At 43.5% G+C, this 27,900-nt stretch overlaps 1 protein-coding gene across 1 annotated transcript in view; it reads right to left on the reverse strand.

Annotated features, from left to right (window-relative positions):
- tbce (tubulin folding cofactor E) overlaps positions 1-27,900 on the reverse strand; it is a 50,692-nt gene that overhangs the window by 6,061 nt on the left and 16,731 nt on the right. The window contains exons 5-15 of the mRNA XM_052024065.1: positions 24,828-24,916; positions 22,341-22,440; positions 20,075-20,177; positions 19,924-20,000; positions 17,891-17,986; positions 17,208-17,272; positions 15,448-15,512; positions 8,006-8,158; positions 5,444-5,597; positions 3,582-3,650; positions 253-312 (exon numbers count right to left, since the gene is read on the reverse strand). Coding sequence (XP_051880025.1) covers positions 253-312; positions 3,582-3,650; positions 5,444-5,597; positions 8,006-8,158; positions 15,448-15,512; positions 17,208-17,272; positions 17,891-17,986; positions 19,924-20,000; positions 20,075-20,177; positions 22,341-22,440; positions 24,828-24,916 — 1,031 coding nt within the window. The remainder of the gene's footprint in view (positions 1-252; positions 313-3,581; positions 3,651-5,443; positions 5,598-8,005; positions 8,159-15,447; positions 15,513-17,207; positions 17,273-17,890; positions 17,987-19,923; positions 20,001-20,074; positions 20,178-22,340; positions 22,441-24,827; positions 24,917-27,900) is intronic.

Consider the following 27,900-nt stretch of genomic DNA (forward strand, 5'->3'; position numbering starts at 1 on the left):
ACTTATTTATAGTTTCCATGGATGACACGTCCCAATACCCCACTACTGGTATTTCTGAGAGCTGGCTTTGCAGCCCCATTTCTCATTAAAACCATAACTACACTTAAAGTAGTAATTCATTGGTAGTAAAACGCTTTGGGTCATCTTGAGGTTGCAGGATGTACCACAGAAATGGAAGATTTTTAAATATATACAAAACATTCAAAGTGCTTTGTCCTCCCCAACAGTGAAGATGATGAACTCTTTTCTTACCTGGTAGTTTCTTCTCCAATAGCTTCTGATCTGGATTATCTGGACATCTGATGGTCAAAGCTGTGAGGGACATTAATAGACAATTTTTTTGGCATTACTTTACCACTCAGTTTCTACTCCCTTCACATACCCAACACAGCCTCCTCTATCACTGTCACTTCTAGTCCCACTGTCCCAGAACTAAACAAACTCTCAGATCTTTGGGCACTGACACAGTCCAGGTACCAGAGCCTTCAGAGCAGGGGAGATGAGCAACCAAGGCAGCGTCATCTCAAGGTGTGACGAGACTATCTCTGCTTGTGTGAGCAGAGGGCTGAGACCTGTATGCAACTTACAACACTCAGACAGGCCATTCAGTCCAACTAGCCCATGTAAGGTAAAATAACATAAGATCTTTATTAGTCACATGTACATCGAAACACACAGTGAAATGCATCTTTTGCGTAGTGTTCTGGGGGCAGCCCGCAAGTGTCGCCACACTTCTGGCACCAACATAGCATTCCCACAACTTCCTAACCCGTACGTCTTTGGAACGTGGGAGGAAACCGAAGTACCTGGAGGAAACCCACACAGACACAGGGAGAACGTACAAACTCCCTACAGACAGTGGCCGGATTTGAACCCGGGTCACTGGCGCTGTCAAGCATTGTGCTAACCACTATGCTACCGTGCTGCCACGTGGCAGTCATGCTCCACACTAGCCTCCTCTTTTTCTCATCCCATCAATGTATCCCTAGCTTCCACTTAAATCACTGCTGCAAGAGAGGGTCAGACTGACAAACATTCCTAAGCGTCACTCAAGTGAAACATATTTTATGTTAACCTCTGATATTTAGTCACTTAGATAAAGATGCAAATACTAGAGTTTATTAATAGGCCAGTTTCCGTCCGCAATGCTTCCAAACGGCAAGGAGATAGTTGTTTCCTTGTTTAAAATGCAGGGGTTTACGGCGCCTTGTGTAATTTACTTTTAAGGATATTAAAGCCCTTATTAGTCTGGAACTCAATAATTGTTTGGACTTTTGATCCACCCAGCAACAAGTTTAAGACTTTTGCTTCTTTACAAATAAAGATACATTTTAATTATTAATATAATACAAATTTACCCATATATAATATGAAAACATAATACTCAATAAAAATTACTATATTGCAATTTGCATCACTCTCCTAGGGGTCCTTATATTGTGTAAATCTGCACACTTACTCCATGCTAGCTGAAGACTTTAACCCCAGAATGTGACCAATAAAGCACTCAGCACACGGTGTACCAAGGATTCTAACCCAAACACCAGCAGTAGTTCCCTCACACCCATCATCACCAAAAGATTTCTCCATTATCTGCTCCTGGCCACAGTTAGTAGTTACTTCAGCACTTGACCCAGAGTGTCCCCAGTGTCAGAGAGGTTACATAAAACAGGTCATAAAAGGCAGCTCATCCACTGCTCATAGAAGCAGCTGGTACTCAGCAACGTGTGATACATGGATAGCGTGACGCTATTACAGCGCCAGCGACCTGGGTTCAATTCCGGCCGCTGTCTGTGAGGAGTTTGTACGTTCTCCCCGTGTCTGCATGGGTTTCCTCCCACATTCCAAAGACGTACAGGCTAGGAAGTCGTGGGCGTGCTATGTTGGCGCCGGAAGCATGGTGACACTTGTGGGCTGCCCCCAGAACACTCTATGCAAAAGATGCATTTCACTGTGTGTACATGTGACTAATAAAGATATCTTATAAAGATGAACCAACTCCATTCGCCATCTACACCACGAAGCACCTACTTGTACAGTTTGTACTGGAGATCCATGCATTAACCAGCACGCTGGAGCTTCTGGGTCGTGGCAGGAAGAAAGTTGTGCACCATGGCCATAAAGGCATGCGCTATGTCACATGCTAATACTATATTCTCGTCACCCTCTAGATCATTTCCTCCTGAATCCCCTACCGTGGTTCATTAGTTATACATATTATGGTTTTGTAAGTGGAAATATCTTCTAAAGCGTGACTTCTGAAATGTCCTCCTTTTTCAGGAAACGGAGCGTCCCCTCTGCCTTAGCTGGTGGAGCCCCTCGCTCACATTCCTGGACATCTACTCTCACCCAGCCCTACCCCAGGACAGAACAGCAAGAGACTTCCCTCCGATCACCTTTCACCCCACTGGCCTCTGCGTCCAGCACGTCGTCTGTCATCATTGCCACCAGCCGCAACAGGTCACATCTTCCCCACTCCTCCTCTCTCTGCTTTCCGCAGGGACCAATCTCTCTGTGGCCCCCGGTCCGCTCACCACTCCCCACCCACCCCTCCCTGTCCCCTGCAACCGTGGGAGGTTCCATATCTGTCTCCACACCTCCTCCCTCACCACCATCCAGGGATCTAAGCAGCCCTCCAGGTGAGGCAGAGATTCACGTGCACCTCCTCCAACATCTATTGTATCCTGTGTTCTCGATGTGGCCTCCTCTATATTGGCGAGACGAGGCGTAGACTAGCGGACCATCTTACGGAGCGCCTGTGCTCTGTACCCAACGGTCAGCTTGAGTTCCCGGTTGCCTGTCATTTCAGCTCCCCTTGCCATACTGACCTGTCTGCCCTCAGCTTTCTCCACCGCCAGAGTGAGGCCAAACACAAACTACAACAACACCTTGTCTTCCACTTGGGTATCCAACAGCCCAATGACATGAACAGTGAATTTCCCTATTTCAGGTAACCCACACTCCACATTCCTTTCCCACTTCTTTGGGCCCACCTATTCTCTCTCCCTTTGTTCACCTTTTCCAATCCCCACCCCAATTCCCTAGAGTTGTTACCCTCCCCCACCTGGTTCCATCTGTCCATCATCCCCACCTTATCTGGTTCCAGTTATTACCTTCCAAGCCTCGCTCTCTACCTTCCACCCCTCCCCCCCACCACCGCACCTAGCCCCCACCTGCCCATCATCCCCCACCTCACCTGGCTCCACCTATCGTCTGCCAGCCCTCGTCTCACCCCTGCCCCCTCACCTCTTTATACCGGCCATATCCCCTCTACACTCTCAGTCCTGATGCAGGGTCATGACCCGACCCAGAATGCTAACCGTCCCTTTGCCTCCACAGATGCTGCTTGACCTGCTGAGTTTTTCCAGCAGTTTGATTTTTGCTGCTGTAACATTTTAGATTTCTGTAGCCCCAGATCCCACGACCATGTGTAGACCTTTTCCAGGAATATCCTGCCTATCAAGATGCACCATCTCATTGCTCAATTAGTTCACATCATCAGTAACACAACTGTGATCCTCAATTTATAGAAAAGTTTTATAGCACAGTTTAAATCTAATTTCCAACAAGCATGTTCTCACCCAACAGCTGATCCTTCAGGGCAAACAACTTCTGTTGCTCCATCTCGGCCTCTTCTGGAGCTCCGTACACTGCACAGGGAAATCAAAGGAGACATGGTACACTTGTTAACCTCACTTCAAAGCTAAACAGTAAAGATCAACCCAGTTTCAAACAGAAATTATTCATGACCAGTTGCATCATTTATGCGGGAGCAAAGGTTTGATTAAGCTGGTGAATTTACTCGGGCCTCTCTCATTCTCTGGGCATTACCTCAGAGAGCAGCAAGTACAAAAGGAATACACTGAGTACTGACATAATCGTGGCAGGAGGTACAGAACTTGCAAACAGGACTTCCTGCTCAGACCATCTGCTCAGCACAGTCTGTTTAAATGGAGTGCCCATGAACTAAAGTGAACAGGGTGTACTTAAACAATATTTCCAAGCTACAACAAATAGAACTCACAACTAAAGCTATAATCATATCTCCCAACAAAAGCAGAACTCTGCAGTGAGTGGAGGACAAACATATAATACAAATCACCATTATAGTTTCCAGGAGTACTCCCACACTGCCATAGGATTAAGAATCCCAAGATTTTGATGTAGCAGCAATGTTGGAACAGCAATATATATTCAGGTCAGGATGGTATGTAACATACACCCACTGCCAGAATTCTCTGTAACATGCTCTTGTAACAAAGATCACCACATCCTCCTAATCACTTGCTGGCCCTGCATGTTGGCCTTCATTCACTTGTGCACACCTAGCTCTTTTTCAACTTCAACACTACTTAATTAAAGTGCCATTTCATAAATACTTTGCTTTCCTGCTTTGTGCACCGAAGTGGATAATCTCACATTTTATTCCATTTGCCATGTACTCTCCCACTCATTTAGCTTGTCCACAGCCTCTTAAAGCCTCTTTACATCCTCCTCCGTACTCACAGTCCCATCCAGTTTACTACTATTTATGATACTGGATAAAAAAAAACTCCATTTTACATTCTTTGTTCAAAAGTATAATGTACTGTCACTATTTTGAAAATAGAGAAACCTACAAAAGAAAGGACATCTCATGCCAGTCCCAAGGTAACACAAGTTTGACAGCATCTCCAAAGGCACAGCCCTTGGATTTGCTGTGTTATTGCCCAGCGTACAATCATCTTGGGGTTTGTAAATATTAACAAGTAGCCCCAGTTTGCATCTTGAAAGCTGTAAAACTTACTTCAGCAGCATAATGTTATAAAGAGGCTCAGGACATGACAAAAGATTTAACCATTTGGTTTTACACATTGCTCTGACCCATTCCTTTGTACTTGTTCCAAGACATTCAGAACATAAGGACACTTGTGCACATGAACAGATTTCATGCGACATATTTACTCATCCTTATTGTTCACCAACTGAGACACTAGAAGTAGCTAAAAAGAAAACCCATCCTAAAAACCGTAATAAAAATTTTTAAAAATACCTGCACATACTTCTGTTGCTTGACATACTTGTGCTTTCATTTGGACAAAGCAAGCTCTATTTTGAAAGGTTAAATTGGTGCTTCATGAGAGGAGAGATTTCACACATTTCCAAGTGGAAAATAACAAAAACAGAAGACCATTCAGCCCAATGAATCTGTTCCTTCGTTCAATTCACGACTGCTCAGAATCTCAATTTCCTTTGTCTAACTTAATTCTGTATTCCTTGATATATTTACCAATAAAGGTCTTATCAATTCAGTCTTGAAATTTTCAACTGGCCCCATAAGCTTCAGCAGCTGTTTTGAAGATTAGTTGCTAACTGAAAGTAAACCTAGTTGGCTAACCATGATTAGGGAAGAGGAGAGAGCAACCCGACAAATCAGAGGTACCTTACTTAACCATTTACTCACTCTCGATGAGTACTTGATACCTAGGATGTTGGGCACAGAATTCCTTATCAGGTCTGTTTTTCTCGGGATCATGGTTCCCTCCAGCTTTCAGCCAGTCCTTCCCAAACTTCTTGCGATAGTCTAGTTCTGCTCCCTTCCTCTCGTCAGCCGAAATCTATACCAACACTCAAACGTTAGTGAATTGACAGAGAATCAAACTTACTGCAGAAGGAACAAGAGCAGAAAAATGGACCTCATGAAATAACTGGAGCCTTATGCATTCAAAAACCTAAGATAAAAGGTATTACCAACAACTATTTGTAATTATATGATTTCATTGGTCACTGAAATGGAAAAGCAATTCAAACAAGTGACTGCAAAAACCTCTTCTACCCCACTGTTATAAGACTATTGAACTGTTCCCTAGTACAATATGATAAATTCTTGACCTCTCAATCTACCATGTTATGACCTTGCACCTTATTATCTGCCTGCACTTTCTCTGTAGCTGTGACACTTTACTCTGTATTCTGTTATCGTCTTACCCCGTACTACCTCAGCGCACTGTGTAATGAATTGATCTGTATGAACAGTATGCAAGACAAGTTTTTCACTGTACCTCTGTACATATGACAATAATAAACCAATACCAATAACAAGCGGTGCCAGGTAATTGGGAAATGGAGTGGATTGCTGATGTAGAGGCAGGGGAGGATGAATAGCAGCAGTCATTTTGTAGTGACAGGAGACTGCTGACTTTGGAATCTGGGGCCACAAATAATCAGAAGGAACTCAGCGGGTCAGGCAGCATCCTGCCAGGGTTGTAACCTTAACAATAATAAACCAATACCTTTCTCTTCAAGAATTCATCCAATTCTCTTTTCAACCTTACCAAGTAACTTGTTTCTACCATCTTTTAGGCAAGAGGTTCCAGATTATATCAAATGGCTGTGCCAATGGATGGCACGATTTTTTAACTTAACTTTGTGCTCTCTGCTCTGTGGCTCTGCCATTACTGGGAACAGTTTCTCCTTATTTACCCCGTCAAAACCTTCCATGATTTTGAATAACTTTACTAATGGCCCTCTTAACTTTCTCTGCCTTAACCAGAATGGAGAACAAAGTCTCCTTCAATTCCCCACATTAATGAAGTCTGTAGCTGTTATACTTTATTCTGTATTGTTATAGTATTCCCTTGTACTACCTCAATGCACTGTGTAATGAATTGATCTGTACGAATGGTATGCAAGACAAGTTTTTCACTGTACCTCTGTACATGTGACAATAATAAACTAATTCCAATTCCTCAGTTTTGGGACCATTCTAATAAATCTCTTCACAATCCTCTCAATAGCCCTGTATCCCTTCCTCAAATGTGGTGCCCAAAGCACCTCAGCTGAGACCTAACCAGTATTTTGTCATGACATACTACTTTTTAATTATATACCTACAAGATATCTTTATTAGTTACATGTACATCGAAACACACAATGAAATGCATCTTTTGCGTAGAGTGTTCTGGGGGCAGCCCACAAGTGTCGCCACGCTTCCGGCACCGACATAGCATGCCCACAACTTCCTAACCTGTACGTCTTTGGAATGTGGGAGGAAACCGGAGCACCCGGAGGAAACCCACGCAGACACGGGGAGAACGTACAAAATCCTTACAGACAGTGGCTGGAATTGAACCCGGGTCGCTGGTGCCGTAATAGCGTTACGCTAACCGCTACACTACCATGCCTGCCCTCTAACAATCACATGTGCTTGTTCATTCTGAAATACAAAGAGTCTTATCAACCTGCCTGACTACTTTCAAAATTTTTCTACATATACCCATATGACCTGTGTAAATTTATTTTTCTTATAAGACAGGATAGCAAATGTACAAGTTGCATACGAGGATGGAGAGCTGTTATGTACTGACCCAGATTGCAAGCAAGACCCAGATTGTATATAACCTACCAGGGTATTTAAGGAATCTGATATTTAGCAGGCTTTGAAAACAAGAGAAGGAATATACAACAATCAGAACAGGAATTAGCTGTTATCAGGATAACAATAAATATTGTCTGTCACTTTCTAATATGCAATTTACACTTTATGGAAATTTTAGAATTTGTTAACAGTTATTATTCAGTCATAGAATCACACAGAAAGATTTGTATTTAAGCAAAGCCTACATAATTCAAGTGTTAATAATCACAATAATGTTCAGCCTCACTCACTGGAATGACCCTTCTCAGCAACTCCACGTGAATGAACAAGATTAGACATGTACTTTCAAGAGGCAGCTGTGAAGTGGGGTGGGAATGAACATGCTTTATACAATTGAAGCAGAGAAGCAGTGAAATTGATTGGGAACTCAGGAGAAATGCCTTTACGCAGAGAGGGGCGAGAATATCGAATCAGCTACCACAGTTGATGCAAGTAGCACAAGTGCATTTAAGGAGAAACTGTAAATGGACAGATATATTAATATTAAATGAAATGGAGTTGGAGGAGGCTTGTATGCTTCATAAACACCAGCGTAGGCTTGTTGGGCTGAAGCCAGTTTTTCATGAAATTTGACGTAAAAACACCTACTTCCGTTTTGTTTAACACTTTGAGGCCTCCCAACTTTGCGATGATAAGCTGCCGCACAGTTTTTGAGTTCTTCTCATGTTCCACCATTGCGTAGTCACTAAATTTCAGCTGTTCCAAGCTCTGCAACTTGTTTAACTCATTCACCGTTGAAAACTTCAAAACATAAAAAGAGACCATTTCCGATGAAATTTTAAGTTGTTACATTTTCTGTTAACAAGAAACCATGCAATAAGAGTATAAGATTTCTTTATTAGTCACATGCACGTTGAACACACAGTGAAATGCATCTTTTGCGTAGAGTGTTCTGGGGGCAGCCCGCAAGTGTCGCCGTGCTTCCGGCGCCAACATAGTGTGCCCATAACTTCCTAACCCGTATGTCTTTGGAATGTGGGAGGAAACCGGAGCACCCGGAGGAAACCCAGGCAGTCACGGGGAGAATGTACAAACTCCTTACAGACAGTGGCCGGAATTGAACCCAGGTCGCTGGCGCTGTAATAGCGTTACGCTAACTGCTACACTACCCTGCCTGCCCCTAGGTGTGTTACTGACTGATCACCTTGACACGCAACCAGAAAACCACCACGGCAGCTTAAGAATTTAAATGCAGTAAATCTAATCATTAGGAATAAAAGCTAGCATCAGTAATGGTGCCCATGAAACCAATGGATTGTTGTAAAGACCTATCTAGTGCACTAATGTTCTTTTGGGATCCTTACTCAATCTCTGCTCAATAGGACTCCAGATTCCTAGCAGTGCAGTTGACTACTACCTGCTAGAAAACCACTGCTCAAAGAGCAAGGGATGGAAAATAAACACTGGCCTTGCCAATGACATTCAGATTACAAAAATGAATAAAAACACATACAGCCTAGTCACCTCTTTGACATTTGTAATCTTGCAGGAGAGTTGTCCTACCTTGCATTGTTCTTTTTATAGTATCACATCTTGCAGCCAAACTGCCAGATCCTTGCATCACAATCCTTAGGATTTACTGTCCCACTTGAGGTGGCAGCTGGTAGGTTGTGGCTTGGGGAGTCCCCAAGCCCTACAAAGTCCAATGGTATCCAGTCAAACATGCACAAAGAAAGCTGTGGCTAATTACTACTTGCTTGCCTGCCTCGGATGATAAATCAGCATCCCTCCACATCGACCACCACTTGGAAAAAAGAAATGAGGATTTCAAGGAAAATCATAAAGTGGGATCTAGATGGAGAAATTCTTATGTCCATCACCAACAGTGTCAGCACTATCAATTGATCAAGGACAAAACACATAACTGGCATCCAGCTGAGAAAACTAAGACGAAGAAAAGAAAACTACTTGACCTCTTCCTTTCAACCTACCCACTGCAGGTGCATCTGTAGTTGTAAAGACCAACGCACAGTCTTCGTTGAGACAATGAGGGCACCCTCTAACATGCCGTGTAGCAATGGGAGATATTCTGAGCATTTCTACTAGCTCACAATTGGACATCCATGGGATACTTTGGACCATTGGCAGAAGCAGCAGTGTACTACACCACACTCCTCCCCGTGTCTGCGTGGGTTTCCTCCAGGTGCTCTGGTTTCCTCCCACATTCCAAAGACATACGGGTTAGGAGGTTAACATGGGTGTAATTGGGCAGCGTGGGCTCGTGGGGCTGGCAGGGCCTGTTATCATGCTGTATAAATAAAGTGCAAAAGGATAAAGTTTAGCTAGAAAGTGAAGGCCAAACTGATGTAGCCCCACCACTGGACTTCAACTGTACCAATGAGCCACGGCCAAAATTCTGCAGTGTCGTTACATTCAACTATGATTTCTGACAGTAAAACAGGTTTTCCAGATCGATTTCCGAGACAGGGAGGCCATCCTGCAGGGATGAATTATGCCGACAGGGTCTATATTCTCGAAATTGAAGATGCTCTCATTGAGAAATGCTAATTCTTACAGTGTTTGACGGGGTTGCAGCAGGGATGATGATTTCTTCCGTTTGGCGAGGCTGGATGCAGGGGTCAAGTGGTCGGCCACTTTGAATGGAGGTGAGAAGAAACTTCTTCACCAAAAAGGTAGCGAACGTTTGGAATTCTCTACCCTGAGCAGCTGTGGAAGCTCAGTCCCCGGGTGTACTCACGATGGAAATTGGTAGATTTTAGGATAGTAAGGGAACTGCAAGGTTTAAGAACATAGAACATTACAGCACAGTACAGGCCCTTTGGCCCACAATGTTGTGCCAATATTTTATCCTGCTCTAAGATCTATCTAACCCTTGCCTCCCACATAACCCCCCCATTTCTCTATCATTCTTCTATCTAAGAGTCTCTTAAATGTCCCCAATGTATCTGCCCCACAACTTCTGCCGGCAGTGCGTTCCACCCACCCACCACTCTCTGTGTAAAAAACTTACCCCTGACATCCCCCTTATATCTTCCTCCAATCACCTTAAAATGATGTCCCGTCGTGTTAGCCATTGTCGCCCTGGGAAAAAGTCTCTGACTGTCCACTCGATCTATGCCTCTTATCATATTGTGCACCTCTATCAAGTCACCTCTCATCCTCCTTCTCTCCAAAGAGAAAAGCCCGAGCTCACTCAACCTATCCTCATAAGACATGCTCCCCAATCCGAGCAGCATCCTGGTAAATCTCCTCTGCACCCTCTCTAAAGCTTCCATATTCTTCCTATAATGAGGCGACCAGAACTGAACACAATACTCCAAGTGTGGTCTGACCAGAGTTCTATAGAGCTGCAACATCACCTCACGGCTCTTGAACTCAATACCCCGACTAATGAAGGCCAACACACCATACACCTTCTTAACAACCTTATCGACCTGTGTGGCAACCTTGAGGGATCTATGGACGTGGACCCCAAGATCCCTCTGTTCCTCCACATTGCTAAGAGTCCTGCCATTAACCTTGTATTCTGCCTTCAAATTCGATCTCCTGAAGTGTATCACTTCACACTTTTCTGGGTTGAACTCCATTAGTTAGTACGAATGGGGTACCGGGGTTAGTACAGTAAAATGATGCTGAGATAAAAAGATCAGCCTTTACCTTATTAATGAGGCAGTGTGAGGGTCAAATGGCCAACTCCTGCTTCTGTTTCTTACATTCTTAAACTTTTCTTACGGACAAGGCATACACATTCTGTAGCCACAGGAGCAGACCTGGGGCTGGGTACTTTAGGAATACAGGAACAGAGGTAGGCCATTCAACCTCTCTGATCTGTTCTGCCATTCATGGCTGATCTGTTCTGCCATTCATGGCTGATCTGTGACTTAACTCTGGATACCTGCCTTTTCCCCCCCACATTCCCAAAGACATTAGTTACCAAAACTCTATCAGTCTCTAACTTCCAATTAACACTTGACAACATCAATTACACTTTACTGAAGACAGTTCCAAACTTCTGCACGAGGGTATTTCCTAGTAATACCCCTGAAATATGTAGTTCTATTTTTTGGCTATGCACCCAAGTCTTCAACTTCCTAGTCAGCTTAACATCCTTGGTACTTAAGAAAGTTTGTTAATTCCCAGTTGTTACACACACCTCCAGGTAACAAGGGGATACGCGAGGTCACCACAATGCCCAACTGTGGCATGCCAGTCAAAAAGCCATCTGGAAAATGTCAGATGTGAAATAAAATCTCTTAAATGCCGTGCTTTCATCAGGTGTTACAAAAGTAAAGACTTGTATTGATGTTTTGTAAACCTCGTTCTCCTCATTAAAGCCTGCTGCTTTGACCAAGAGCTCCTGTCCCAACATCTCCTCCTTTGACTCAGTGTCACATTGTTTACAAATGCTCTTATGAAGCATCTGAAGATATTTTACAATGTTAATGGTGCTGTGTAAATGTAAGACACTGCTAAAGTGCTAGAAGCAACAAAAACATTCTCTCCCACTGAGGTAACACTAAGTTATTGTCAATAAGCTGATAGAATTATTAATATTTAGCCTTATGATTGATGCAAGTGGATGGTGCCCAATTTCGGGAATCACTAATGCTCTTACTGCCCTGTAAACAATGACCACGTTAAAAGCATTCAGCTCGTGTCTATCCTCAGGCAACTAAAAGCATCGGTTCACTGGATTGGAAAATAGTGATCCATTAGGAACGGAGCCGCAGTCTACTGCAGAACATTATCGAAGGTTTGATTGACAGGTCTGGGATTATCCAAGTGTGGTCCTGCTGAATAGCCTCCTTAGATTGCACCAGGCTGCAAGTCCAGACTGAACCAAGCAGTGGAGGGAAGAGAAAGGCCACATTCTAAAACAGCACTGCAACTTTAGGATCTGTTTCCCACTCCCCACACCATCTGAAGTGAAGCTGGACAACTCCCAAATGACCATATGTGTGGGGCAGACACAGGGTGCAGTAGCAATACGCACAGAATGCTGGAGGAACTTCGCAGGTCAGGCAGCATCTATGGAGGTGAAATAAACAGTTGACGTTTCAGGTCAACACCCTTCATCAAGACTTCATCAGTCCTGATGAAGGGTCTCAACCTGAAATGTCGACTGTTTATTTCCCTCCATAGATGCTGCCTGACCTGCTGAGTTCCTCCAGCAGTCTGTGTGAGTTGCTCCAGCATCTGCAGAATCTCTTGTGTGCAAGTAGCAAAAGCAGGTACTCGGGAAAATCCAATATTAAATAGATGAGTAACATCTCAGATCTCTAATTCATGATGTGAAGGGAGATGAAAGAGAATTTAAGGCTCAATTATCACCTCTACAGATGAGCACAACAGTTTCAACCCTCGTTACTCCAGCAACTCGACCTGAACAAGCAGCTTAGCTCCAGAGGCATGACAGCCTGTGGGCATCAGTGAGTTGATCTGACTACCAGGAACAGAATCAAAGGAACCGAGGCACAGGAACCAAGCATGCCGCCATGGTGTCCTTGGCAGACACCACGGGCTTATTCCCACGTCCCTTTATTGGTCTGCAGATGAGGGTTTTTAGCACAAAGCACGTTTTCTCTTGGTTACCATCCCTCCCACTCATCACTTCTGGAATGGCTAAGAAAAAACTCTCCAATCCTTTTACCTTAAGTCCATATCCTCTGGTTGTTGACCTCTCTGCTAAGGCAAGTAGGTCTTTTCTGCTTATTCAGTCCAAAGGAAACAACCCCTTCCTACCTGGACTCTATTCATAATTACAATTTGCTGGCCCTGGTAAAACCCTCAAGTCTCTTCTTCACTCTATTGTTATCACATCAAGGTGGTGACTGGAACAATACTCTACATGCAGCCCACTTCAGTCGTTCTGCTCTCCCAGCATGACTTTTGTCCTCTAGGTGTCCTGTGCAGTAAAACTCTGATAATCCGGTATTTGATTGTTCGGCACCTGGCGCACTTGGTAATCCGGAATGTGAGCCGGGGGTCCAGAGTGCCACGTGGAATGTGGCCGGAGCCAAGGTCTGGACTGGGGGCTGGGTGTGCTGTTGGAGGCAGGGTTTGTCCAGAACGTCAGGGGTCAGAAACATGGGCTGGAGCCGGGGTCCAGAGTCCTTGCCAACAGACTACATTAAAAGCGAGTCTCTTATTGAATTTTCTTGAGGTGATAAAGTCAATCAACAACTGGACATGCCCCTTCCTTAACAAAATCTTGCTGACTATTCCTGATTACAAATCATCCTTTTAGAAAGACACAGGTTATTGCCCCTCAGAGTTTTTTTCAATAAATTACCCATGGGTGCTATGGTGACTGGCCTGTAATTAGTACCCTTATCTCCCTTGTTAAACAATTAGGTACAGGCGTGGCTCCAGAGGATTAGCAAACCACCAGAGAGCATTACTTGAGTAGTTGCTGTGCGGTCTGCAGAGGCAAATCCAAGCACTGGAGAGGAAGGAGAGCCACATGGATGCTATGGCCAAGAAAACACACCAGTGCCTCTACTTCCTCAGAAGGCTAAGGAAATTCGGCATGTTCTCAATGACCCTCACCAATTTTCAGAGATGCACCAGAGAAAGCATCCTATCCGGATGCATCACGGCTTGGTATGGCAACTGCTCTGCCCAAGACCACAAGAAATTGCAGAGTTGTGGACATAGCTCAGCACATCGTGGAAACCAGCCTCCCCTCCACTGACTCTGTCTACATTTCCAGCTGCCTCGGGAAAGCAGCCAGCATAATCAAGGACCCCTCCCACCCCGGCCATTCTCTCTTCTCCCCCCTCCCATCAGGCAGATGACACAAAAGCTTAAAAACATGTACCACCAGGCTCAAGAACAGCTTCTAACCTACTGTTACAAGACTCTTGAATGGACCTCTTAAACGATAAACTTTTGATCTCTCAAGATACCTTTTATAAGGTCAGATAGCTTTATTAGTCACATGTACATCAAAACACAGCGAAATGCATCTTTTGCGTAGACTGTTCTGGAGGCAGCCCGCAAGTGTTGCCACGCTTCTGGCGCCAACATAGCATGCCCACAACTTCCTAACCCGTACGTCTTTGGAATGTGGGAGGAAACCAGAGCACCTGGAGGAAACCCATGCAGACACAGGGAGAACGTACAAACTCCTTATAGACAGCGGCAGGAAGTGAACCCGGGTCGCTGGCGCTGTAATAGCGTTACGCTAACCACTACACTACCGTGTCTGCCCTCGTCATGTCCCTTGCACTTCATTTGTTTACCTGCACCGCACTTTCTCTACAACTGTAACACTATATTCTGATTTTCTGTTATTGTTTTTCCTTTTGTACGACCTCAATGTACTTATTTGTGGAATGATCTGTCTGGATGGCATGCAAAACGAAAGCTTTTCACTGTATCTTAGTACATGTGACAATAATAAACCAATTACCAAATTGTAGTGAATTAACAGTACAACTTTAGGATTTAGTGTACCACTCCACACTGTTGAGAGGTAATAAATGTGGCAGGCAATTAGCACACAGCAAATCCAACAAACAGCAGTGAAATAAATGACCAGATTATCAGCTTTAAAATATTGGTTTAGAGGAGCGTCACACAGATGATCTGAATTTTCTCCAAAATGGATCCATGAGATCTTTGGCAATCAGCCCATCTGAAAGGCTTGACCTCTGAAGGTCAATACTCCCTCAGCATGGCAGTGAAGTGTCACCCAACATCAAGTGCTTGAGCATTTTCCCGCTGAGACATACTGTGGATGATTACTAAGCCTTGCCAGGATGTTGCTGTGAAGTAAGTACACATACACACACAGAGAAAGGGTTGTGCCTTACAGCATTGCAACCCATTGGAAATCACTTGTAGAGAGAGTGCGAGCATGGAAGCTTGGAAAAGTTTACAGAACTGATACAGATCAAGCAATTTATGTTGATTTTAAATAACTTTCAAATAATATGTACGTTGTGAAGAAAATTGAACAGCAACTAAAGCGGGAACATTAGTAGCAGCATTACTGTGAAAATGGACATATTTACATCCATTCCTTGCATTACGTTACTGAATGAAGTTTACGGAGATACATTTACCTCTGATATTTGATTCTTGTCAATAGCCAGCGATGTCAGTTTGGGAAACATTGCTGTTTTACCATCTGTCAGAGAACAAAAAGAGCTGGCTGAAAACACAAGGAAGAATGCATTCCACACATGCTAACCAAGTATCCCTGCAATTACATGACAGCAAGTCTATATACGACTGCAGATTTAGTGCAACTACATTGACTACAATGTACAGGCTCAGAAGAAGCTCAGCCAGCTCCATCATGGGGACAACCCTCCCCGCCATCGAGGACATCTTCAAGAGGCGGTGCCTCAAGAAGGCAGCATCCATCACTAAGGACCCTCACCATCCGGGACACGCCCTCTTCACATTACTACCATCAGTGAGGAGATACAGGAGCCTGAAGACCCACACTCAGTGTTTCAGGAACAGCTTCTTCCCCTCTGCCATTAGATTTCTGAACAGTCCATGAACTCTACCTCGTTATTCCTCTTTTGCACTATTCATTTATTTTCGTAAATTACAGTAATTTTTATGTATTTATGTCTTGCACTGTACTGCTGCCGCAAAACAACAAATTTCACGACATATGTCAACGATAATAAACCTGATTCTGATTGACACAGAGCAGCAATTCAAATGGGCTGATCATAATGTCAATCAATGTTTTGGGTCTCATGCCAGCTTGCTCCTTGCTTGCATCATGGGAAGTAAACTACTCTTGTGCTGTAGGCAAGAGTTCTCACAACAGAGTGGAAACTCCTGTCACTGCAGCATTAAGTATCAGATTACGAACTCCATCCTATAGCTGCCGCAGGTGGGGAACGGGGACTGACTGAATAATAAACAAAGGTGGGACAAGAGGAGGAAGGGCTGGGTATGAGAAGAGGGAAGATGAACGCCAATTTGAAACGTAGGTGCAGGTGAGATAGGAGAGCTCCAGCATCAACTGCAGAGTGAAGTGGGAGAAACGGTGTGGGAAAGGAGGACAGTTGTACTAACTGGAAGACTTTTGTCTCAGGGGTAGTAAGCTGCCCTCAGAAGCAAAAGTTTATTCCTTCCCAAGCCAGTAATAGATTTATACAGCATGGAAACAGGCCCTTTGGACCAACTGGTCCACGCCGGCCAAGATTCCCCAATCAAGCTAGTCCCATTTGCCAGCGTTTGGCCAATAACCTTCTAAACTTTTCCAATCTGTGTACCTGTCCCAAGCGTCTTTTAAATGTTGTTATTGTACCTGGCTCAACCACTTCCTATGGCAGCTCATTCCACAAAGATACCACCCTTTGTATAAAAAAGTTGCCCCTCAAGTTCCTATTAAGCCTTTCCCCCTCACCTTAAACCTATGCCCTCTAATTCTTGATACCCCACCCCTGGGGAAAAAGACTGAGTGCATTCACCCTATCTATGCCCCTCATGATTTTATAAACCTCCATAAGATCACCTTTCAGTCTCCTACATTCTAAGGAATAGTCCTAGTCTGTTCAACCTCTCCCTGTAACTCAGTCCCTCGAGTCCTGGCAGCATCCTTGTAAATTGTAGAGTTCCCAACCCTGGCAGAGAAGCAGGTGAAAAGAACAGAGGTCTTGCTCTCAACCACCACCTAGTGCCCATGTGGGTAGTGACGAGATTGGATATGGCTGGGACAACCAGATTAGCAAAGGAAGAGCAGCTACTGGAGATAGATTTCGGAGTTCGCTGGTACAAGTTGCTGTGGTTGGTAGGGAGAGAGGATTTAAACAAAAACTCTAATGTACTCATTTTTATTCCACAAAATTTCACATACCTGGTTGAACATCATCAAAATACAAAGAGGTTAACCCAGTATTTGACAATATGAGTTGCTCCAACCTGAAACAACAGAGGAGTGAGATTAGTACACTGAACTAAATCATCACCTACTATGATGGTTAAAATCAGACTTGCCAAAAGCAGGATCTGCGAGGCAGGTTCCCATATTGCAAATATCACAGTAATTAACTGAAGGTTCTGAAATTGTTCCCACGTTAGACCAAGAAGTGTTCAGTGCTGGGAAAGAAAACAAAAGAGAAAGGAAGAAAAAGAGGAAAAGAACTTGCAATTGTCTAGTGGCCTTCACAATCTAAGACATCCCCAAGTCTTTCATTGCACCTTGGAGTACTCTTGTCATAGTCACTGTGGTACTGCAGGAAATGTTGCAGTAAATTTTGGATTCAGCAAAATCCATGTCTTTGAGAGTATCAGCGATAAATGTCAATGAAAAACTAAAGGATAAAAAAAATTGAGTAATTTACCCTCCCCCCAAAAAAGGCAATGCTTTGGACTAATGTTACCAGAGAAAGTTAACTTATAAAGGTAGAACTGCATTTGTGTGCTGAGGGAAGCAAGTTCTTCAGTCAAGGTCGATACACAGATCCCTCACACTGCAAGTAAAGGTGAAGTTGGGCCACACTTGAAGTTGAAGCTCCAACACAAAGAACAGCCTCTAACCTCGGCAAGTACGCAATGTGCACCAATTGATCTGCACCAGCCAGCGGGTTGGAGCTGAGGTCCAGTAATGTCAAGTTTTGCAGAACATCAACAGGCCTGGAAACAAGACACAGAATTAATGAAATGATGCAGAAGGTACAGAGCATGCACACGCACACATGCATGGGTGAACACAGACACAGATGCACAACACACATCAATAAAACCATTTTAGAGAAAGGACAGCAAAGTAGCATTATTAAAAATATAACCTCTTAAAGCAACTTTGGATATACTGACTAGTTAATAAAGATTGTATTACATCAAGCACTGTACAACTGAGTGTCTTCCTATCTTTGGCTGGAAGAGGTCACCTCTTGCAAAACATAGACAGTTTAGGGAATCATCGAGCACAGAGTCACCTCCTGGATTAGCTTTAATTGCCATGGAGAGTCAGAGGAATTTCATAGATTATTTCCCTCAAACTGTATGGGTTTTGTTTTTAACCAGGAGATCACAAAGTTTCAGGGTGGAGCAAACACATCACATGTCACGATGCTGGAGGTGTCACAGTAAGTGAGACAAGCTGCATGGACCAGAGGATCTTCTCCGGTCCATCACTGATAGATGAAGGGCCATCAATTGACTGTGACCCTGGAAGGCCAGCAGCAGCTAACACCAAGGAACAGGATTCAGCCTCTCCAGCACATTCCAACATTCAATTCAATTATGCCTGTTCTCTAATTTCATCTACCTGCCTTGGTTCCCAAAACCTTAATACTTTTTGAACGTTTTCCAATCTCAAGTTTTGAAATTTTTGATTTACCCCCAGCCTTAAATTTCTGGGGATGAGTTCCAGATTTCCTCTACCCTCTGTGTGAACAAGTGCTTCCTTACAGCACACCTGCTCACCTTAGCACTAATTTCGTCACGTCATGTCCCTTATTCCAAAGGAAACTGTTTCTATCAACACATCCTTTAATCACCTTCAATACCTCAACCAGATCAAGAGCCATGCAAATTGACCTCATAATTCAATCCGTTTAGACTTTGGGCCCATGGTTCATCCAAAGGTCATCTCCTACAGAATGAGATCAGTGTCAGAGTGGAAAGGAGGAAGAGGGGAAATGGCCAAAAAACCCAGAAATCAATTACACATAAAACTGGCAGCCAAGTGAACAATGCACAGCAGGCTTCAATATTACAACACTGGAAATTCAATAATCAAAACAGTGAACAGTTGTAGATTTATGATAAACCTACAGGGAAGAAGCATGAACTAAAATCTAGAGTTAATGGAAAGGGTTATAATTTGAAGCCTGTCTAATCCATAGAAACCACAGAAAACTACAGCACAGAAAACAGGCCATTCGGCCCTTCTAGTCTGTGCCGAAACATTATTCGGCTAGTTCCATTTACCTGCCCCCAGCCCATACCCCTCCAGACCTCTCTCGTCCATGTATCTATCCAATTTACTCTTAAAAGTTAAGAGTGAGCCCGCATTTACCACATCAGATGGCAGCCCATTCCACACTCCCACCAGTCTTTGAGTGAAGAAGTTCCCTCTAATGTTCCCCCTAAACCTTTTCCCTTTCACCCTAAAGCCATGTCCTCTCGTACTTATCTCTCCTAATCTAGGTGGAAAGAGCCAACTTGCATTAACTCTGTCTATGCCCCTCATCATTTTATAAACCTCTATCATATCTCCCCTCATTCTTCTCCGCTCCAAGGAATGAAGTCCTAACATGCTCAATCTTTCCTTATAACTGAAATCCTGAAGACCCGGCAACATTCTTGTAAATCTCCTCTGCACTTTTTCAAACCATCCACAACCACTCTGTCTTCTCCCACTCAGCCTTGAAGTTAGACATTTGATCGGAATGTCATAGACCCATTCAGTCCAGTTATCTTCACTTCCACTAGCTTCCTAATCATGCAGCATAGGCCAATTTAGGAGGAGAGTTGGTCAGGGAGTAAACTGCCTTTTCCCGATCCACAGCTATCACTGGTGTGAATCTCCGTGAATGATGAAGATGCAAAAGAATTTGCTTTACCTTTCCAGTACCGAGATGGCATTAGATGATAGGTGGGCTCTTTCAAGCACTGGCCACATTGGGGCACATTCCAGAACCTGCAATGAGATCAGAGTTAGCCTTGTGTCACATCACTTTAATCAGTTCATGAAAGAAACAGCAACTGCATTACCTGGGCCCACGTCAGTCCGTTGTACTGAATGGCTAAGCTCTTCAGGTTGGCAAAGGCATCAGAGAGCGAGACCGGATTAGAAATGAGCGTCAACTTGTTTTGACTAGTGAGAAATGGAAAACCCTAAGTAAGATCACTGAAAACAAAGCTACATAAGATTATCCTGGAACTGGCTGAGGAATCCCAATTGATCAAGTATAAATAGGTAGATCAATTAACAAACAAAAAACCCAGGATGCGCTGATCCAGTTGCACCGATCAGTTACTTGGCTGTCACATCACCCAAAGCACCCAAAGGCTGATCCCAGCATTGCAAACATATTCACGTTTCATATTTTAATTGATAGGCACAAGTCCAAGCAGTGACAGAAGGATGAGTCCCATTTTATAACCTTGATGGTACTTTCTACTTGTGATGGCAGTGAGTGAGATCATGTATTTCACAACACATTTCCACATTCTGTAATTGTAGTCATATCCTGACTCAGGGAGAGATCTCACACGGAGCATGGGCTCGTAAGTAGCAAGTATCATTCAAACCACAAAAGTGCCAGACAATGACAATCACCAACAAGAGAGAATCTAATCATCTACCCTGGACATTCAATGACATCTCAATTACCAAGTCCCCTTGCATCAACATCCCAGGGGTCACCACTGACCAGAAACTCAACTGGACAAGCCAAATAAGTACCATGCCTACAAGAGCAGGTCAGAGGCTGGGTATCCTGCAGTGAGCAACTCTTCTCTATAAGGCACAAGTCACGAGCATGTTGGAATACTCTCCACTTGCCTGAACAAGAAGCTCAGCACGTTCCAAGACACAGCAGCCAGCTTGATTAGCACCCCATTATCCACCCTCAACATTTAGTCCCACCACCACCAGCACAAAGTATGTACATTCTAGAAGTCATACTGCAGCTATTCACCAGGCCACTGTGATAGCACCTCCCAAATCCATGACCTCTACCACCAAGAAGCACAAGGACAGTAGGTGCACGGGAACATCTACAGGTTCCCCTCCACGATGCATACCATCATGACTTTGAAATACATCACAGTCGTTCGTCACCGCTAGGTTTTAAGTTCTGGAATTCCCTCTCCAACAGCACTGTGGGAGCACCTTCACCAGAACACCACAGTAGTTCAAGGAGGTCCCCCCACCTTCTCGAGGGCAATGAGGCATGGGCAATAAATGCTGGCTTTGCCAGAGATGCCCAAATCCCGAAAATGAATTAAAAAGCTACATCACCTGAACCACCCCTTATAAGCCCTCCTAACCATCTCCTCAAAAAATTTAATCACTGGCCAGGCACAACTGCTCCAACAATCTACATCCAGGATTGGACCCTGTTCAGCATGGATCATCTTGGGAGCCACCTGAAAACCAAAACCTACAGTCTCCTACACCTCAAAGCACTGGAGAAGTACCACCAAAATCCTCCAAATCGATTAGCAGGATAGGCAAGCCAAATGGCAGCATCCTCTGCCAAGTGAATATTCCTAGTATTGAGGCTCTAAATACACTTGACCAACATCCATGGGCAGGTTGCATCATCCCCAGACTCCTGAAGAAAGCCATCCACTCCAGAAGACAGAGAAGACAGCTGAAGTATTTTCTCAAAGTCTGCTTGAAAAATAGTAACCTCTTCACCAACTCTGATTCTTATTTCCTTAGGCCATCTGGCCCATCAAGTCTATGCTGGCACTCAAAGCAATCCCATTCTCCCATACCTTTTCTCTCCCCTATAATCTATTCTCTCTCACATATGTTCATTAACATACCCCTTAATTTCCCAGCTACCTACAGCAAGGGTAATTTACGGTTGCTAATTAACTACCAACCCAATGTGGGAAGAAACCGGAGCACTCGGGAGAAACCAACTGGGTCACAGGGAGGACAGGCAAATTCCACACAGACAGCAATGGAGGTCAGAATTGAACGCGGGTTTCCGGAGCTGTGGCACAGCAACACGACCAGCCCCCGTGCGAATTCCTGGCCCAGGACTGCTCAGACTGGAGGAACATCCAGGATGGCCCAAGCACCATGACTCACTTTTTCAGGAGCGCATGGAGGTTAAGCTCAAAGAGAAGGAGCGTGGAACAACCTCATCAGCCTACTGCCCCACTGAGCTCTACTTGCCCCAGAGTCTGCAGAGTGTACAAGCTGACTCATCATCTCAGAACTGTTCTGGAAGCAAGGCATTCTTAACCCTGAGGGACCATCTAAGAAGAAGTTCTTCAGCAACCTTTACTGATTCGATACCTGAGGTCAAGATGTTCCAGTTTCCTTAAGTGCCGAGTAATTCGTGCTACTTTTTCCCAGGACGAAAACAGGTTCTTGGCCAAATTCAGCTCTACCACATCTGAAGGAACATGGTGAAGGAATATATTTGACAAACCTGCAGATGACCCCATGTTTACCTTGTTTGGGGCACAAATTCACCCACTGCACATTACCGTTCAAAAGCGAGCTGTAAGATCAAGTACGAAGGACCCCAGAGTGCGAGTAAAGAAAAAAAAAATTGAATTTACATCTTTCAGAGCTCCAGAAAGCTCCAAAAATGCTCCACCACAGATAGTGCAGCACCTTTTGAAGTGTGGTCACTGTGGTAATGCAGGGAGGGAAGCAGACCAGCCACTTTGCACAAGATCTCACGAACAGCGATAGCATTGTGGATGTGAAAAGTGGGTATGGAAATACTAGACATAAGAAATCTGCTGCTCCCTGCAGTGGAATGTGATCACAATAATACCCAGATTGAATGGCATCACTGCAGAAAATACCTGTGTCAGTCACACTTCTGTGGATCAGCTATCGTCTGCATCAGTTCCTCCAGCAGCTTATTTTTGATCCAGATTCCAGCATCTGCAGTATCTTGTGTCTCCATATTAACACAGGAGTCAATTTTAATCTAATCTACCCACCTTTGTTCCATAAACCTGAATATCCTTGCTAAAACAAAGGACATCAGTCTGCCCTGAAGTTTTCATTTGACACCCCTTCAACATCTCTCAAGCTCAGCAGCTTTTTGAGGGAAGAGAGACGGAGCTGAGAGCTGTAATGCATACAGTGCATGGCATGAATAGTGCATTATCTGCAGTAGGTGCTCCAACTGCTCCATCTGCTGGCTAAACCAGCAAACACATGCTTACATTTGAGACACAAGAGGCTGCAGATGCTGCAATCTGGAGCAACAAACAATCTGCTGGAAGAACTCAGCGGGTCGAGCAGCATCTGTGGGAGGAAAGGAATTGTTGACATTTCAGGTCAAAACCCTGCATTAGGACCATCAGCATCGACAACTCCTTTCCTCCCACAGATTCTGCTTGATCCACTGAGTTCTTCCAGCTGATTATTCATTGCAGGTGCTTACATTCATTCCCTCCTCGCCCGACCTATCCCAGATTCTCCCAATGCAGAGCCTCTGTCTGATGAGTTCACTGGTGGGTTAACAGTAAACCATCAGGTGAACGCCTGGGACCCCAAGGGTGCTCGACGTTTGCTGCAGGTGTTGAGGATTGCCTGGAGAGAAGCTACAGCCATTGCTTATATTTAACTGCTGGGATTGAGAGTTTACAAGCCCTCACCTCAGCCAAGTGAACAGCCTTACTACCCAGCTTCCAGAAAGCCTCTGAAGATTTAATTAAAAGTGAAGAAAGCCAGATTAGAAACAATCTGGAGTCTCAGCTGATGATGAAATACACCAGGTTAATTAATGTGGCATGAAGCTTTTGTATCTTTTCACGATGATTGCAATGCTGTACAAACCCCCAGGCTCTCCCCCAACTAGCAGCAGGCCTTATTCAGGGGGTAGCAAATAAATCCCCCGCCTTTTATCCTTGGGCACTGGTTGAAACATGGTTGAAGTAGCACACATTGTCTTCTCGCTAAGTCGGAATCAGGAGAAATTCCCCAAAATTCTGGCACTACTTCTGGTCTAATCACACACTTGACCACATTCTCATTGCCAAGCACCATGCTGGAGGAAAGCAAATGATTAGCACCTAATAAAGGACATTAGTGTGCCCAAAACTTCACATTAGTTATTTGCTAGGAGTTAGCATTCCACTTTTAAGACTTCATATACACCACATCATATATGTGTGTGGTATATCACTTATACATCAGTACGGTTATGTATACAGGTATGTTTGTAACTGCAGAGTTTAAAAACTATGCCCAAAATTCAGAATATAATACCAGGTCACGTGGCTCCACTACTCTATAACAAACTTAATGCTTCAGAAGAACCCCCTCTCACTTTATCGATAATTTAATTATTCCATTCCTTTCCCTCTCAGGTATTTTTCTAGCTTATCCTTAAAATTCATCTATACTACTCACCTCAACCACATTCTCTGGCAAAAGAATTCCTTTCTGGATTTATGGTGATTCTTATTTTAACACCTCAGGTTTGGACACTGCACAAACAGAAAGTGTTTCTCTGCATCTACACTACTGAACCCCTTCATTACCCTGAAGACCTCTAGAAACAGACACAAATATTAAACACAACAAAAGCTACAAGGATCCAATCTCAATGTCCAGACAACCAAAATATTGGGCAAGCTTTGTGGACCAGCTAATCTTTTCCCAGCTATCAATCTCCATTATTTGGAGGGCTTGAAGGCACTACAAGAGGCTCAAATATGTTAGGACATTTAAAAAAAAATCAGCATTTTATTCCAATGGATCATAAACATTCCTTGCGTGTAAATTAGTACAGCTTAATTAACATGGCAAGGATACTGGGACAGACGTTGGAGATTTCGTCCTCTTCAATGACGTGGCTCACTTTACACTCTATGACCGAAACAATCAACAATGATTCGAACCACCTGTAAATGAGACAGAGACATGGGGGAAGGTTAAAGCAGGGGATCTTTTAAAAAAAACCACTGGCTTGATATGTACATGATAGTTAAGCACATCTGGATTAGTGAAATGTAGTTCTGTTCATAAAACTCAAGCTAAAAGATATTTAAAAAATCTCACATTTCTCAACACCTTAATTTCTTGCCTGGATCATGTTCAGTATACATGTGATGCAATTATCAAGTCTTAACTTTGCCTTTGTACATATGTTAATTATCTTCAATAGCAACTGTACATATAAGCACCTCATGCTTCCAAGTTACTGGCTTGCCTTCACAGCATGGCTACAACTTTCTTAGTAACATTTTCTATAACGGGAAGGGACATTCCTGGTGTTGTCCATTCTTAACAGATCAGGTTAAAGACCTAAAGATGTGATAGAATTGTGGTCCGTGATTTGGGGAATTTTATATTTCTCTTCATTCTCTTTCTCAGGGGTTTCCACAGACAAGCACAGAGATTTTCGTGTTTACACATATAAAATCATTCACTTCAGACTCATATAAGGTCACTTTCTACATGTCAGAAAGCTAAACACAGTTGAGTTTGAAATAGACTTTGCACATGGATCATTACTGTATCTTGGAACAACACAAAAAGAAATCCAAGAGGTTAATGGCTGCTACATTGTGTAGCTACCAAGGACTTGGTAATAAAAGGATGGAAGTTATACTGCAGCTAAACAAAGTCCTGGTCCGACCCCACCTTGAGTATTGTGAACAGTTCTGGGCACAGACCTGAAGAATGACACATTGAGTTTGGGGGGAGTACAGCGAAGGTTTAGTAGAATGATATCTGGACTAAAAGGAAAAGCAAAAAAAAAATCACAAAAACTAGGGCTATATTCTCTGCGATTGATGAAGCTCAGGGCTGACTGGATTGAACATTCTACAGCTAATAAGAGGAAACCAATGCAGTAGATAGCAATACACTTTTATTTTTGCTGATTGGGAAGTCAGATGAGAACTTGGGAAACACTTCAATGCAGAGAGGATAGAAAAAGTTTTGGCTCCCTCTGCAAATGGCAATGTGATTAATTGTTAATTTTAACCAGCAATTGATGTATTTTTGTGAACAAGACATTGATTAAAATGGGGAAAAGGCAGCTAAATGGAATAAAGTCAGAGATGACCCGGGATCTCATTAAGTGAAAGAAGGAGCTCCAGGGCAAATGGCCTCCTACTGTTCCTACTTAAGAACAATGAGCAAGGAAATGTCCACCCAGCTTGTCACCACACAATGCCTGATGTATCACGGTACAGACGGTCTACAGCCAAATGATCTTCCATTCTAAACACCTACAATAGTTAGGGGAAAGAAAGCCCCATCATTATATTGCCCATTTATTGTCCTTTCTGGAAAAGCTCTCCAATCTAAGTTAGATAATTGTGGGCAGGGAACAGTTTTACAATCACCCCAGAATACATTATTCCTTTGACCCACAGCTATCTAGAATGCCAAAGGCAGTGGGGAGATGGACGTGCCCAATACCTTATTCTTTGCTGCAGGAGGTAGGATGCACAAGCAATTCCCATCTGGGAGATGCAAGGACACATACAATTGAATACCTGGAATTCCAATGGGTAAATGTACTGTTAATTTTGGTGGTCTATCTGGTGGAGGGTTCTGTAATGTCATGACAAACCTTGTCTCCTTCTTCCATCTCACCCACACAAGAGTGTCCACTTATGACATAATCTAGGCAAAATTTCACAACTACATGTGTTGTTACGGACTCAGTGAATGTCCCTTTAAGATAGAGAGTGTGTGTGTATTTGTGTGTGTGGTGTGCTTACGTCAATAGAAGATAAAGGACGTAATGACGTTGTAGAAGTCAGAAGAAGAGAGAGAGAAGGGAGAGAGACACCAGCCTGCTAGTTTTCTCTATCGATGGATGAGAAACAATAACTGTGTCTGCCACTGAAATCCATGTATGGAAGTTGGAAGTAATCCGGTGGAGTTCACTTTGTTGCTGACCTGTAGAAGGAAACAGGTATTTGTGTGTGGACAACCACGATTCGGATGCTTTTTGGGGTGAGGAAGTCACTATCGAGTAAACACTTAAGTGTCGTTTGGGTTCCATCGTGGAACATTTGGATTTCATATTTACTCTCCCTATGTTTCTCTACGTCTACGTCTTATCTTCAGACAACAGTGGTTGTTGAAGAAGCCTTTGCTCATGTTTCACCTTATGGCTTGCGGAACTGAACTTTAAGAACCATTCCTGAACTTGGAGTTTGGGACTTTGTCACACACACACACACACACACACACACACACACACGAAGTGTTTAGTTTTTGGGGTTAACGTTCGAGGTTTAACATTTCTGAATTCTAACATACTAACATTTTTACTTTTATTTTACGTATTATCATAAGTAGTGATTAATAGTTTTTAACACTGAATCATGCTCAGTGTGTTTCTTTTGTTGCTGGTTCGTGACAGTGTCTAATTCTGAGCCAATAATCTACAAAGGAATTCCAACCTCTCTAAAACGTGTTAGGACATCTATAAATGCAAACACTTTATTTTTTGTGTTTTTGGGATAAAGTGACTCTATCTAATTGCCAAATGTTGCACAACTTGGGCAAAACTTACAAATAGACACATTTCGGTCCTCTCCCCTTTCACCCACCCAGGATTGTTTGAACCCAGTGCATAGCTATTTACCACACAGATCAGCAACAATGCTTTCCCCCAGTGCCACAGTAGGAATATGAACCCAGATTACATGCTCAAATCAGGGAATGAGACACCACAGAATTGTACTCAGTCCCACAACCAGCTCAGAGATGAGAGTGCTACCCACAGAACCACAGATGATTGAAAGAACTAAACAAGAACATTACATCTCAAACTTCTAATCAACATAACAGTGCACAGTGGATCTATGAATTGTATCATTGCTTACTTGCTCTGTTTTTCTCTTCAATATACATTTTTAAC

The sequence above is a fragment of the Pristis pectinata genome, chromosome 10 (genome assembly GCF_009764475.1).
Source record: "Pristis pectinata isolate sPriPec2 chromosome 10, sPriPec2.1.pri, whole genome shotgun sequence".
NCBI lineage: Eukaryota > Metazoa > Chordata > Chondrichthyes > Rhinopristiformes > Pristidae > Pristis > Pristis pectinata.